Source organism: Petromyzon marinus, chromosome 56 (assembly GCF_048934315.1).
Source record: "Petromyzon marinus isolate PM22_M1 ecotype Great Lakes invasive population chromosome 56, UKy_Petmar_22M1.pri1.0, whole genome shotgun sequence".
Taxonomy (NCBI): Eukaryota; Metazoa; Chordata; class Hyperoartia; order Petromyzontiformes; family Petromyzontidae; genus Petromyzon; species Petromyzon marinus.
This window is the reverse complement of record NC_133722.1, coordinates 7,213,082-7,226,017: the sequence shown is the minus strand read 5'-3', so window position 1 is coordinate 7,226,017 and position 12,936 is coordinate 7,213,082. Positions and strand designations below refer to the sequence as shown.

The 12,936-nt window shown below is 49.1% G+C and overlaps 1 protein-coding gene across 4 annotated transcripts in view; it reads right to left on the bottom strand.

Annotated features, from left to right (window-relative positions):
• Positions 1-1,541: 1,541 nt before the first annotated feature.
• LOC103091697 (neuropeptide Y) overlaps positions 1,542-12,936 on the bottom strand; it is an 18,973-nt gene continuing 7,578 nt past the window's right edge. For 2 of the 4 annotated variants that reach the window (XM_032975665.2, XM_032975666.2), the window contains exons 2-4: positions 5,317-5,524; positions 3,901-3,984; positions 1,542-2,206 (exon numbers count right to left, since the gene is read on the bottom strand). In XM_032975665.2, the coding sequence (XP_032831556.1) occupies positions 2,182-2,206; positions 3,901-3,984; positions 5,317-5,522 (315 nt within the window). In that variant the 5' untranslated portion in view covers positions 5,523-5,524 and the 3' untranslated portion in view covers positions 1,542-2,181. Of the gene's footprint in view, positions 2,207-3,900; positions 3,985-5,316; positions 5,525-5,715; positions 5,948-11,321; positions 11,490-12,936 lie in introns of those variants that run through there. The other 2 variants (XM_032975669.2, XM_032975670.2) reach the window with 2 other exon arrangements.

Sequence of the window (12,936 nt, the reverse complement as noted above, 5' to 3'; positions counted from 1 at the left end):
TAAATCGTCCGATTCTATGCTGGAAGGGGGCGGTGGTGCTTGTGTTGGTGGGAGGGGGGGGTTCTTTGCTGCCGTGGTTGATGCCCTCGGCTGTCGCTGTGCGGTGGAAGAGAATCCCCTTGGAGGCCCACTACAACAAATTATCCTGCGGAGGGAGCTGGTAGGAACGTCAGGCTGCTCGGTCAATGGCCAGGGTCAACGGCGGCACCACCACGTGGTGTATTTCCGACTGTGAGAGCGGGCACAGGCCGGCGTGAGTAGGTTAAACGTTGAGTTTTATAAGGGCACCACGGGGTGACGTCGTAACTACATTATCAATGACGTAGTAACTACATTATCAGTGGTGTAGTAACTGTATTATCAGTGGTGTAGTAACTACATTATCAGTGGTATAGTAACTACATTATCAGTGGCGTAGTAACTACATTATCAGTGGTGTAGTAACTACATTATCAGTGGCGTAGTAACTACATCATCAGTGACGTAGTAACTACATCATCAGTGACGTAGTGACTACATAATCAGTGACGTAGTGACTACATAATCAGTGACGTAGTTACTACATTATCAGTGGCGTAGTAACTACATTATCAGTGACGTAGTAACTACATTATCAGTGGTGTAACTTCAAATCTAGAAATACATTATCATTGGCGTAGTGACTACATTACCAGTGGCGAAGTAACCACATTATCAGTGGTGTAATAACTACATTATCAGTGACGTAGTAACTACATTATCAGTGACGTAATAACTACATTATCAGTGGCGTAGTAACTACATTATCAGTGACGTAGTAACTACATTATCAGTGACGTAGTAACTACATTATCAGTGACGTAGTAACTACGTTACCAGTGGCGTAGTAACTACATTATCAGTGGCGTAGTAACTACATCATCAGTGGCGTAGTAACTAAATTATAAGTGACGTAGGTACTACATTGTCAGTGACGTAGTAACTACATTATCAGTGACGTAGGTACTACATCATCAGTGACGTAGTGACTACATCATCAGCTCAGGGGATGCGGCAGTCGGTGCGGCTGGGCCCCCCCCCCCCCAATATTTGTGTGATTTGTCTCTCGCACGGTGGCACCCTAGAGGCTATTTCTCTATCGCGGCCTCCTCTTGCCTACTCATCGCATCGTCGCTCCGCTCACGGTCTCGAACATTTAACGCTGTCGGGGTTCGCTCCGTCTTGGTAAAACGCAGCTCCCTCCGGCTCCGTAGCAGTTCCTTCTTACGTGACCGCTCTAATTGCATTAAAATAGAACGCGGAAGGGAAGCGAAAGCATCTGTGTTTAAAATTAAATTTAAACCGCGTTTTACATAAGTGTTGTTCTTATTCTGCTTGTTTGAAACTTGTCGTTGACAACAAATCTCATGGTGGGTTGTCAAGGGGCCCCCCACTCCCAACTGGTATCTTTGGCCAGCAGGGGAGAGTTGGGGAGGGGGCAAGGCACCCCCCTGACTGCCCCCCCCCCACGCTCGCTACGCCACTGAGCAGCGCTCAGCCAAGTAAAAACACACACTCTGGGATGATGCTGCTGTCCATTTTATTGTGTTATATTCAAGTGAAATAAATTAAAAGACAGATCTCGGGGGGGGGGGGGGTTGCTGTGGGGGACAGAGGGGGAGTGGTGGTGGTGGCGGGGGGGGCTACATCAAAACGTACTTTGATTTTTTTCTTGGGCCAATCTTATCCGCGAATTACGTCTCCCACATTACACATTTCAGAACGTCCAATAAGACACAAACCACGACGTGATGTTCAATATGTACATGGGGCGAAAAACAAAACCAACGCGTGTTTTGTGAATTTTTTTTGAGTGTTTGTCTATTTTTTTTCTTTTTTTTTCAGTCGTATAACCATCCAGGGCAGCACGACATACGGGACAGGTTCATGCATTTCAACGGAAGGGTGTTTTTACTTTTATATCGCCTGAACGAGGCAGACCCGATGGTTGTTGTCAAATTGGCAGAGCGTGGTGGAACTTCTGACTTATCCATTGGGGGGGGGGTCGATGGTTGATGAGGAGGGGGGGGGGAGTGGATGGGGGCTAGGGAGGGGTGGGGAGGAATGGGGGGGGGTGGATGGAGGGGTGGGGTTTGGGGGGCTCGATGGGGAGGAGAGGGGAGGTGGATGAAGAGTTGACGGGCATCTTCAATTTTAACCGAATCACCACATGGTCACGCTGTCAAATCTGCAAGGTAAGAGAGAGAGAGACGACCCAGCCCATGGTTAACGACTCGCTGCTTCATCAAAATATGAAAAACAAAGCGATTGAATTGATGCGGCATTGGCAGGGGCGCACAGAGCACAAGCAACAGCAACAACAAAGAGCTCTAAACAACCGTCAACAACACTTTCGCTCTAATAAGGAAGACAATCAATATAATTGGCAAACGTTTTAGGCAATGGGCCTTCTTCATAGCATATAATAAATGTGGTACTGTTATAACATGCTAATACATGTGGTACTGTTACAGCATGCCAATACATTTGGTATTGTTATCCATAGCAGACGTTTCGAGCGATGCAGAACGGCAATTGGCTGAAAACATCACACGCACACACACAATATAACAAAGACAAAGATCATCCGTGTAGCCTGTAATAGACTGCTGGGGCAAGTGCCGTTAGCGAGCACCTATGAAGGCTAGCACGGCACGGCACACGAGGGGGTGGGTGGCCGACACCACGCACGGCCGCCTTTGTCTCCCCAGTGGCGATGTTAAAACACCACACCAGGTACTCATTCTGAGGCTGAGTCGACCTAGGGGAGGCCCAGAACCGGTTCAGACAATCATCACCGGGTGTTGGCCGTGAGCGGGAATCGAACTTGGGTCGCCGCAAGAGATGCAAGCTCTGGGTCATTCCCCTGTGCTGGGACTTTGTAGGATGCACGTTGAGATGTATAAGGGAAACGGGGTGACCAATAAGGTCTGAATTGGTCTGTAATAAGGTAGGACGCTGATAAGTGGTTGACAGGTTTGTTTATGCACCTATGCAAATGTAACAGATCAATTCGACTCAAGATAAATTCATCAAACAATAATTCGCTCACGACACTCATGTCGTCAAACAGAAGAAGTTTGTTCCTAGCTTGGAGCTAGCTGCTGCGGCAAAGTGCACGAATCATTCCGTCATCGTTATTCAAAGATAACAAAATGAAAGTTATTTTCCCCGGATGACCACGGCGTGGAACGGAGGAGCCTCAATGAGGGCCTCCAACACGACGAGGGCCTTTAAAGGCCTCAATTCGCCTTCTGTGCTAACCCTCACCCTGGGTGCGGCGTGTGTCTCACGTGGTGTAGGGCTGGGGGCAGGCTGGTCCAGAGCTTTGTTGGAGATGCAATCGCAAAACATTTGAACTGAACCCTCGTGCACAACTGGAGGTCAGTGAACGGTGCAGTTACTCGACCTGGACTGCCAGGCAAGTGGGGGCCTTCAAAATAAGGACATTATGGGTAAAACTATAACAACTAATTTTTTGGTATTTTACCAGGTAAGTGCCCACTGAGCTATATAGCTCTTTTTTCAGAAGCGACCTGGCCATCACAAACGATAGCTCGTCGAAGTCGCTTATCACCTTTGACATCCATAGCCGTAGCTGAATACTCTGAAAGCGTGATGTTGATCCTAAAAGGCGGAGGGGAAAACCCGGGGGGGAAATCCATGCGACTACAAGGAGAGAGAGAAAGACACACACCACAAACTCCAAATATGCAGCGGGCATCTGGGTCAGGATCGAACCGACGGCCTCCTGCACACCGGGCGAGGGAGTTAACATCTCCTGGCCACCGTGGCGTGGTTAATCCGGCCCTGGTCACCCATGCCATCACCACTGGCTCCGACTCCACGTTATAGGCAGCCTCATCAGCAACAGATTCCTACCTCGGGTTGCTGCTCCTGTCGCCACGATTTTCTTGAAATATAAACTCTGGGACGTAGGGCTCGGTAAGCGCCCTCTTTCCATACCTTTGGTGGAAAACGAGAGGAAACAACACCGAAAACGACGATAGTTATTATAATGATGGGACGCATTACTAAAAAAAAACCACAGCAGTCCATGGTGCGACATCAATCACACCTATAAAATACATCACTACACATCGGCCGTGTATGTTGAACTTCTTTCACGCTGTATGTAATCAACCGTGCTAATTGTGGGTGCGTGGGACGGACAACAAACTAAACACACACAAAAACTGTTCTCAAGAATTGAGTTTTCAATCTAGATGATTTAGAAGTGCATAGCTCTTCACGTCGGAAGGAACATACCCATGGATACCCCACAGAGATCCAGAGACTCGTATAGAAACATAGACACCAACAGAAACCCACACAGACCCATAGAGACCCATACTCATGCATGCAAGTCGAACTTCTTTCGCGCCGTAAGTTACAAAAAAGCAGGCCATTATCAATCCACTGCCGGATGAAGGCCTCCCTTATCCACGCACGATGCAACGTTAACCCAGCACCTGAACTGTATGTCTGTCGAGTTTCTTTCGCACCGTACATAGCCAACCGTGCCCAAAACCAAGGGCGTAGCCATGGAGTCAACATTGGGGGGGGGGGGACCAAATCTTTCAGGGGGTCTGGGGGTCCCCCCCAGAAAAAAAAATCTAAATTTGAAAACGAATTTCCCGCCTAAAATATTAAAAAATAATGTCTAATAGTGTTATTGTATTACATTGCTCTGTTTTTTTCCTTACCTTTTCTTGTTTCATTGTATGTAATGGCAGAGATTAGGGATTAATAAAGTACAACCATAGCCACAATCATATAAACAGAAATCTATTTTATAGCAATATATTGGGGGGGGACATTTTGAGCAAATTTGAATATTGAGGGGGGGGGGAATGCCCCCCCTCAATATATTATAATTATAATTACGGCCTTGCCAATAACACATGCACGTCTCCGATTAGCGCGATGGTGGTAGATTTGTGCCGGATAGGCGTGGGCCACACGCGTCTCTGTAAACAAAATAAACTCGCCTTGACTCTGCTGGATTGTTCTCAATTACATTGATTGGGTTGGGGGCGGGGCGTGGGAGCCGTGTGGGGTGGGGGGAGAGTCTGCCCCTCCCCCTCTCACCCCCCCCCCCCCCCCACAACCCTGGACCCGCCGGGGGGCTGGTCCGTGTCTGGGGGGTTGGGGGGCTGGACAGGGGGGGCGGGGGGGAGGCGCTGGTCCGGGTCGGTGGTGGTGGTGGTGGGTGGGGGGTCGAACGTCGCGGGTGGCGGTGTTGTTGATGGTGGCGGTGTTGTTGTTGTTGGTGGTGGTGGTGTTTGTTGCACGCACCGTTGCCGGGTGATGAGGTTGATGTAGTGGCGCACGGCGGACAGGTACCGGGCCAATTCCTCCGCGGGGGCGTCCTCGCCGGGGCTGTCGGGCTTGTTGGGGAAGGCGGCCGCGCCACGTGCGCACGCGCTCGCCAGCAGGCACAGGGCGAGCGCGCAGAGCCACACGCGCGCGGAGCCCCGCGCTCCGACGAAGCAGCTCATCATCCCTGCGGTGGACAGAGGACAACAGCATCCGACATCAAGAACAACCAACAACAACAAACAACAACAAACAAACAACAAACACACGATACATTAATAAAGTCTGTTGGATGAATGACTTCCACATCGCCCCCCCCGTATCTCTCCCGAGCGACAGATACTGGGGAGAGAGACATCGACACGGCGACGCACTTACTTGCTGGCTTGAACCGCCTGAATGTGAAAATGTAATTCTGTTTGCTCTGCGGTCGACGTCGTCAGCCGTACGAAAGAACGAGAAGACTCTCGCAACCTTCCCGGCACCACCGAAAATACAAAGACAAAGATCCCCCGTGGAGCGTCAGCAGACTGTCGGGGCAAGTGCTGTTCGCGAGTCGCACCTGTGAAGGCCGGCATTGTGACACACGACGGGGTGGGTGGCCAGCGCCTCGCCCTCCGAGTTCTCAGCTTTCCCTGCCATAGCGGTGAAAAAAAAACTATACCAACGGTATTGGCCAAAGATCTCAATGATGGATGTTAAAAAAAAATCTGCAAATAATTGCTTACTCTTTGGTTCTTTCGGTAAAGTCACGTCGGTAGGAAAAAATAATAGATCACGACCTTTCGATCGCAACACAAGCGACCGTCATCAGGTGAGACAATCACAGCAGAAAGCAGAGAAACTGCTTTCTGCTGTGATTGTCTATTATTTCCGACCCACGTGACTTTACCGAAAGAGCGAAAGAGTATGGATCCCTGCAGTCACGAAAGCTTCAAATCAAAATAATTGCTTGTCGCACCTAGCAACGTCTCGCCAGGACCCTCTTGAAAAAGAGTCTCGATACTCGGCGACTCGGCTTTCCTGGGTAAATAAGCGTAAAAATAAATAAATAAATACCAATTTTAAAGGCGGCATGACTCGAAAACACATCGAAACCGCACCCTCCGATTAGCACGGTTGGCTACGTACGGTACGAAAGAAGTTCAACGCACGTACATACATAGACTCACACAGAGACCCATAGACTCACACAGAGACCCGTAGACTGACACAGAGACCCGTAGACTCACACAGAGACCCATAGACTCACACAGAGACCCATAGACTCACACAGAGACCCATAGACTCACACAGAGACCCATAGACTCACACAGAGACCCGTAGACTCACACAGAGACCCGTAGAGTCACACAGAGACCCATAGAGTCACACAGAGACCCGTAGACTCACACAGAGACCCGTAGACTGACACAGAGACCCGTAGACTCACACAGTGGCTCATAGGCTCACACAGAGACCCATAGACTCACACAGAGACCCACAGACTCACACAGAGACCCGTAGACTGACACAGAGACCCATAGACTCACACAGAGACCCATAGACTCACACAGAGACCCATAGACTCACACAGAGACCCATAGACTCACACAGAGACCCATCAGAGAGAGATAGATCATATATAGATACATTCACTGGCGGAGCCAGTGGGATTTATTAGTAATACATCGGCATTTTGCGACCCCCACTGCCACTGTGTACGTCTACAGAGTCCACGACTTCACTGAAGGCATCGACACCTTCAGCGAGCGCGATGCCGATCACACAACGCGGTTCCAATTCGACACCTCGATCGATGGCTGCGCCATCGCCGCACATTCCTCGAATAAAAATCAAGGGACAAGTTCCTTTACTTACTAACAACTCCTCTATCATTTATCATTGCTGGAGGGGTTGCCCCCCCTACTACCTGAAAATCCTGGCTCCGCCATTGGATACATTGCCATTCTTTAAAACTAGGTAGGATCAAGTCGGGGGTGGGGGGGGGGACCCTGAACAATTTAGCTAAAATAAACACATCGCTTAAAAATGTACAGGTTTATTCGGGGTTAAATCTAACCCCCCAAAAATTCTGCATTATGGATAGTATTGGTCGCGAAAGCTTACGTGTTGAACTGACTAATCTCTATGGGGATACTTTTCTTCAAACCATAACATTTTGAGAAACTTCAATTTAAGCTATTTACGTGATTTAAACCCCCCCCCCCCACAAAAAAAAAACTTTATTATGGAGATCGCTTGAAGTCTGTGGAGCACATGTAGGGTGACGTGGTTGCAATGTGTGTAGAATCAGAACACTCGCCACCATAATCCATTCTATTTAAGATTCTCTACGAGACAGATTTCGAGAACCCGCTAAACCCTCGAACGGCAAAAGGTGATTGATTGATACAACTCCCTGGCATGGGCAGATGTATTTGTTTATTAAAGGGGCGCCACTGTGGCTAGGAGATGTTAACTACCTCGCCTGGTATGCAGGAGGTCGGGGGTTCCTTCCCGACCCTGACGCCTACTGTATATTTGGAGTTTGCTTATCTCTCTCCGTGGTGAGATGTTAACTACCTCGCCTGGTATGCAGGAGGTTGGGGGTTCCATCCCGACCCTGACGCCTGCTGTATATTTGGAGTTTGCCTATCTCTCTCCGTGGTGAGATGTTAACTACCTCGCCTGGTATGCAGGAGGTCGGGGGTTCCATCCCGACCCTGACGCCTGCTGCTGTATATTTGGAGTTTGCCTATCTCTCTCCATGGTGAGATGTTAACTACCTCGCCTGGTATGCAGGGGGTCGGGGGTTCCATCCCGACCCTGACGCCTGCTGTATATTTGGAGTTTGCCTGTCTATCTCCGTAGTGAGATGTTAACTACCTCGTCTGGTATGCAGGAGGTCGGGGGTTCCATCCCGACCCTGACGCCTGCTGTATATTTGGAGTTTTCCTGTCTCTCTCCGTGGTGAGATGTTAACTACCTCGCCTGGTATGCAGGGGGTCGGAGGTTCCATCCCGACACTGACGCCTGCTGCTGTATATTTGGAGTTTGCGTGTCTCTCTCCGTGGTCGCGTGGATTTTTCTCCGGGCCCTCCGGGTTTTCCCTCCAAATTTAGAATCGCCATCACGAGTGTCTGTCTGCCTGCTATCCATTTCCACGTGATGATAAGCCACTTCGTCCAGCTATGATTTGTCGATAGCCAGGTCGCTTCTGAAAAAAATAACTATATAGCTCAGTGGGCCTTACCTGGTACAATATATATAAACTACAGCACTGAATTGTGCCGTTAATCGCTAACCGGTTTTTATTTTAAAATACAGGGACTCCTCAGCTTACGAACATTCGACTTACAACCTTTCAGAGATAAGAACAAACCTGTCCGCATATCCAGTTGCCTGTTAGGACAGAGAGTCGTAAGTTCAACCGCCACGTTTGGAATCGAGTAAAGTTGTACTTACGAACAAATTGACTTACGAACAGACCTCTGGAATCGAACTCGTTCGTAAGTAGAGGAGTCCTTGATTAGCGTAGTGTGTATAGTGGTGTAGTGTGCATAGTAGTGTAGTGGGTATAGTAGTGTAGTGTGTATAGTAGTGTGTAGTATATAGTCGTGTAGTGTGTATAGTAGTGTAGTGTGTATAGTAGTGTAGTGTGTATAGTAGTGTAGTGTGTATAGTAGTGTAGTGGGTATAGTAGTGTAGTGTATATAGTAGTGTAGTGTGTATAGTAATGTAGTGTGTATATTAGTGTAGTAGTATATAGTCGTGTAGTGTGTATAGTAGTGTAGTGTGTATAGTAGTGTAGTGTGTATAGTAATGTAGTGTATATAGTAGTGTAGTGTGTATAGTAGTGTGTAGTAGTATATAGTAGTGGTGTGTATAGTAATGTAATGTGTATAGTAGTGTAGTAGTATATACCAGTGTAGTAGTACAAAGTAGTGTAGTATATAATGTACTATAGCAGTGCCATACAACACGTTTGGAATTGACAAGAGTAAACTTGCACTTACGAACACATCGACTTCCGGACAGACCTCTGGAACCTAACTCATTCGTAAGCAGACGAGTCCCTCTACAGCATTTTACACGAACATACATCGTTCAATCGGGTCGCCGTGACAACATTCTCCGCGATACAATATTCTATATCACATATCACGACGTGGCGGCTGTCGAGTGATCAATTTCCTATAATTTTACGGTTGCATCTATGGGACCCTTTTTGCCAGGACAGGTACTGTCAAGGTATTGAATGATTGCAAAACATACGTGAAGGCTTTTACCCTTTCTGGCACACATACGGGAGACGTTAACGTATTCAAATACCAAATTGACACCTCAATTGCAAGGCATGAAGTCTGCATTAACCACAGATGCTCGTGGTGAAACATGCAAAGAAATACGCTTTGATAACACTGTGTAACGAAAACATTTTTTTTGTTCCTGGGTAGTGTTATTTCCTAATTGTGTATGCTTCAAAGTACAGAAAATGGCTCTTATTCCCCACAAACTTTGCTTTTGTGACCAGGACATTGATATTTTGAAATGTACCTATTTTCAATGAGAAAACGTGGCGTGCATTTGGGTCATTCCTTCACTTGAAGTTCTGGTCACAAAAGCAACGTTTGTGGGAAATAATAATAATAATAGCCGCTTTCTATACTTTTGAGGCATAAGCATGTAGAAAATAACACTTACTACCCAGGAACAAAAATCGTGTTACATAGTGTAATGTAGGCATTGTCCTTGAAATATATTGGCCTGCATGTTGAACTTCTTTCGCACCGTACGTAGCCAACCGTGCTAATCGGTTAATGCAGGCCTGTTGCTTTGAAATCGATGTCTATTTGGTGTTTGACCCTCCTGTATTCATGCCTATGATTTGCAGTTATAATTGACATTGTTGCTCTTAATCGCTTTCTGTGCTTTGATGTCCATCCAATTCCGACCCTTCGACGTTCCAGTTCTTTCCATTGCCACGTGCTACGGCTGACTGCTACAGCCGAGGAACAACAACAGCGTCTGCAAGCGTTTAAACATTAAAATGTTACCATGATATCCCGAAGATTCTCCCTCTCCCTGGGGGGGGGGGGGGGAAAGTAAAACTCAAATGAATGCGTCCAGCAGTCGATTATTAACTTCATAGCTGGAAAAACAAAAGGCTCTCCTTAATGCCATTAAAAATCTTGTTGTCCGTGCCATGAGCCGCTCGAGTGGCAGCCTCGACAACGGTACACACGTTGGACTTCTTGGGCACCGTACGTAGCCAACCGTGATAATTGGTTTGTTGTGGTTTTTTTGTTTGTTACCTCCACGATCAAGTCCTCGCTTAGTGCGCGGTGTTCGCGCAAACTCGCTTATCGCTATGACACTGTTGCTGCTATTGGTGGGAACGCTTTTTTGCACAACAGCGGAAGGCGCTTCGTTATAACGCGGGATGCGCGCCGTTATAACCCGAAAGGCGCATCGCTTTCACGTGGGATGCACGCCGTTATAACACGGAAGGCGCTTCGCTATCACGTGGGATGCACGCCGTTATAACACTGAAGGCGCATCGCTATCACGTGGGATGCACGCCCTTGCAACACTGAAGGCGCTTCTTTATAATGCGGGATGCTCGCCGTTATAACACGGAAGGTGCATCGCTATCTCGTGGGATGCACGCCCTTGTAACACTGAAGGCACATCGCTATTACGTGGGATGTACGCCGTTATAACACGGAAGGTGCATCGCTATCACGTGGGATGACCGCTGTTGTAACACGGAAGGCGCTTCGTTATAATGCGGGATGCTCGCCGTTATAACATGGGATGCGTGCCATTATAACGCGGGAAGCACGCCATCATAGGGCGGAATGCACGCTGTTAGAACGCGGAACGCGCGCGCCATTAGAACGCGGCTTCTGAATGGTCGGCGACGGAACGGCTTTTCACGAGCTGCGCGGCTGAGCGTAACGATGCGAGTACACGGAGCGATTCGGCACGCGGCGACGTACCCCCGTCTCGGCTCGCATGTCCCGCCACGGGAAATGCCTGCGCGGTGAAATATTTTAGCGGGCAACGTGAATCAGCGACTCGGTCGTTTTCACGCCGAACGCGGCACCCTTCAGGAAGGCCGCGTCCAACGAGCGTGTTGAACGCGAAAGTTGAGGCGGCGCGCGGTCCAAGGGAAAAAGAGGGCGAGGGAGGCGAAGGAAATCCCGGCTGGGGAAACTTCAAGCGGTGGACTGGAGCAACGACTCTACCCGGAGCCGCCACTCCACGGGGCACAGAGGCCGCGCGCGTTTCGCGATTCCGTGCCGAAGGGCATCGGCATGGAATCGCTCACGGAAATGGCAGCAGTGCCGTTGCAGTAGTTCGTGGCCATCCATTGAGTACGTACGCATGGAGGAGGGGAGGGTGGGGTTAACCCAAATGCGTACGCTTTGCGTATGGGGGGGGGGGGTCTACTGACAATGTACGTACGCATAGGAATCGGGGGGGGGGGTGGGGGGGGTGAAGCCTCGATAATAATAATGCAGCCGGCGGTGGACTATCTGTTTGCTGAAACACGTTAGTATTAGTATTCCTTCATCGTTTCTGCGTGGATTAAATATCGGCCGTTCTATAGGATTCGGCGGGGTGGGGGGGGGGGTGCATCAAGCGTACGTACGCAGGTGGGGGGGGGGGGTGTAAAAAGTACACGTGCGTACAGGGAGGGGGGGAGGGTTAAAGTTTTAACAGTTTTTTTGCGTTCCTACTAAATGGATGGCCCCTTCGTAGCCATGGATTCAAAGTTCTTCGACTGCAATTCACGTCAACGTGAGCCTGCCTCGAGTCTCGTCTGATCGCTGGCGACGTTACGTCAACGTGAGCCTGCCTCGAGTCTCGTCTGATCGCTGGCGACGTTACAGTCCGCGGCGCTTGTAAACGCACGTGCCGCCAGTTACAACTGACGTCGTCAATTGACCGGTGACATCATGTGACCGGTGACATCACGACTGAATTGCCGTGCCGTTGATAGACTCCGCGCTAATCGTGGCAGCAGCAGCAGCAGACGCGAATATTTGATGATGACGATCATGATGATGATCATGATGATGATGATGACTATGCAGAAATATAGAGAAAAATAACAACCATCCGAGCAGTGTGCGGAGGCTGTGGTCATTCGCCCAGAACAGAACCGTGGGGACAGAGAGCGACTTAACGCTCGATTTTCAAACACGAATCAAGAGGAGGAGGAGGAGGCATAATCATCAACAGCACCGACGATTCACCACCATCCGCTACTCCTCACGCAATCATCACAGGAGCGATGAAGCGTCACTCCGCAACAAGCCTCCGGCTCAACTAGCTCGATGCAAAATGACGGCTGTTTTGCTTTACGTCGGTATGAGCCGTGAGAAGTAGACTTTTACTCCGGGAAACATGTTGCAAAGCGGTCGTTTCTCTAATGGGGAAAACATGATTTTAATCTACTCGTAGATTAACCTGCTCTCGGGTTAATTTCGCAGGCATTGCCAGGAAATGAAACGCGAGGCACGTCCCATCTCGTAGATCCAGGGGTGGGGAACGTCCGATCCGCGGGCCGTATGAGGCCCCGCGACATCATTTGGTCTCTGGCCCTGC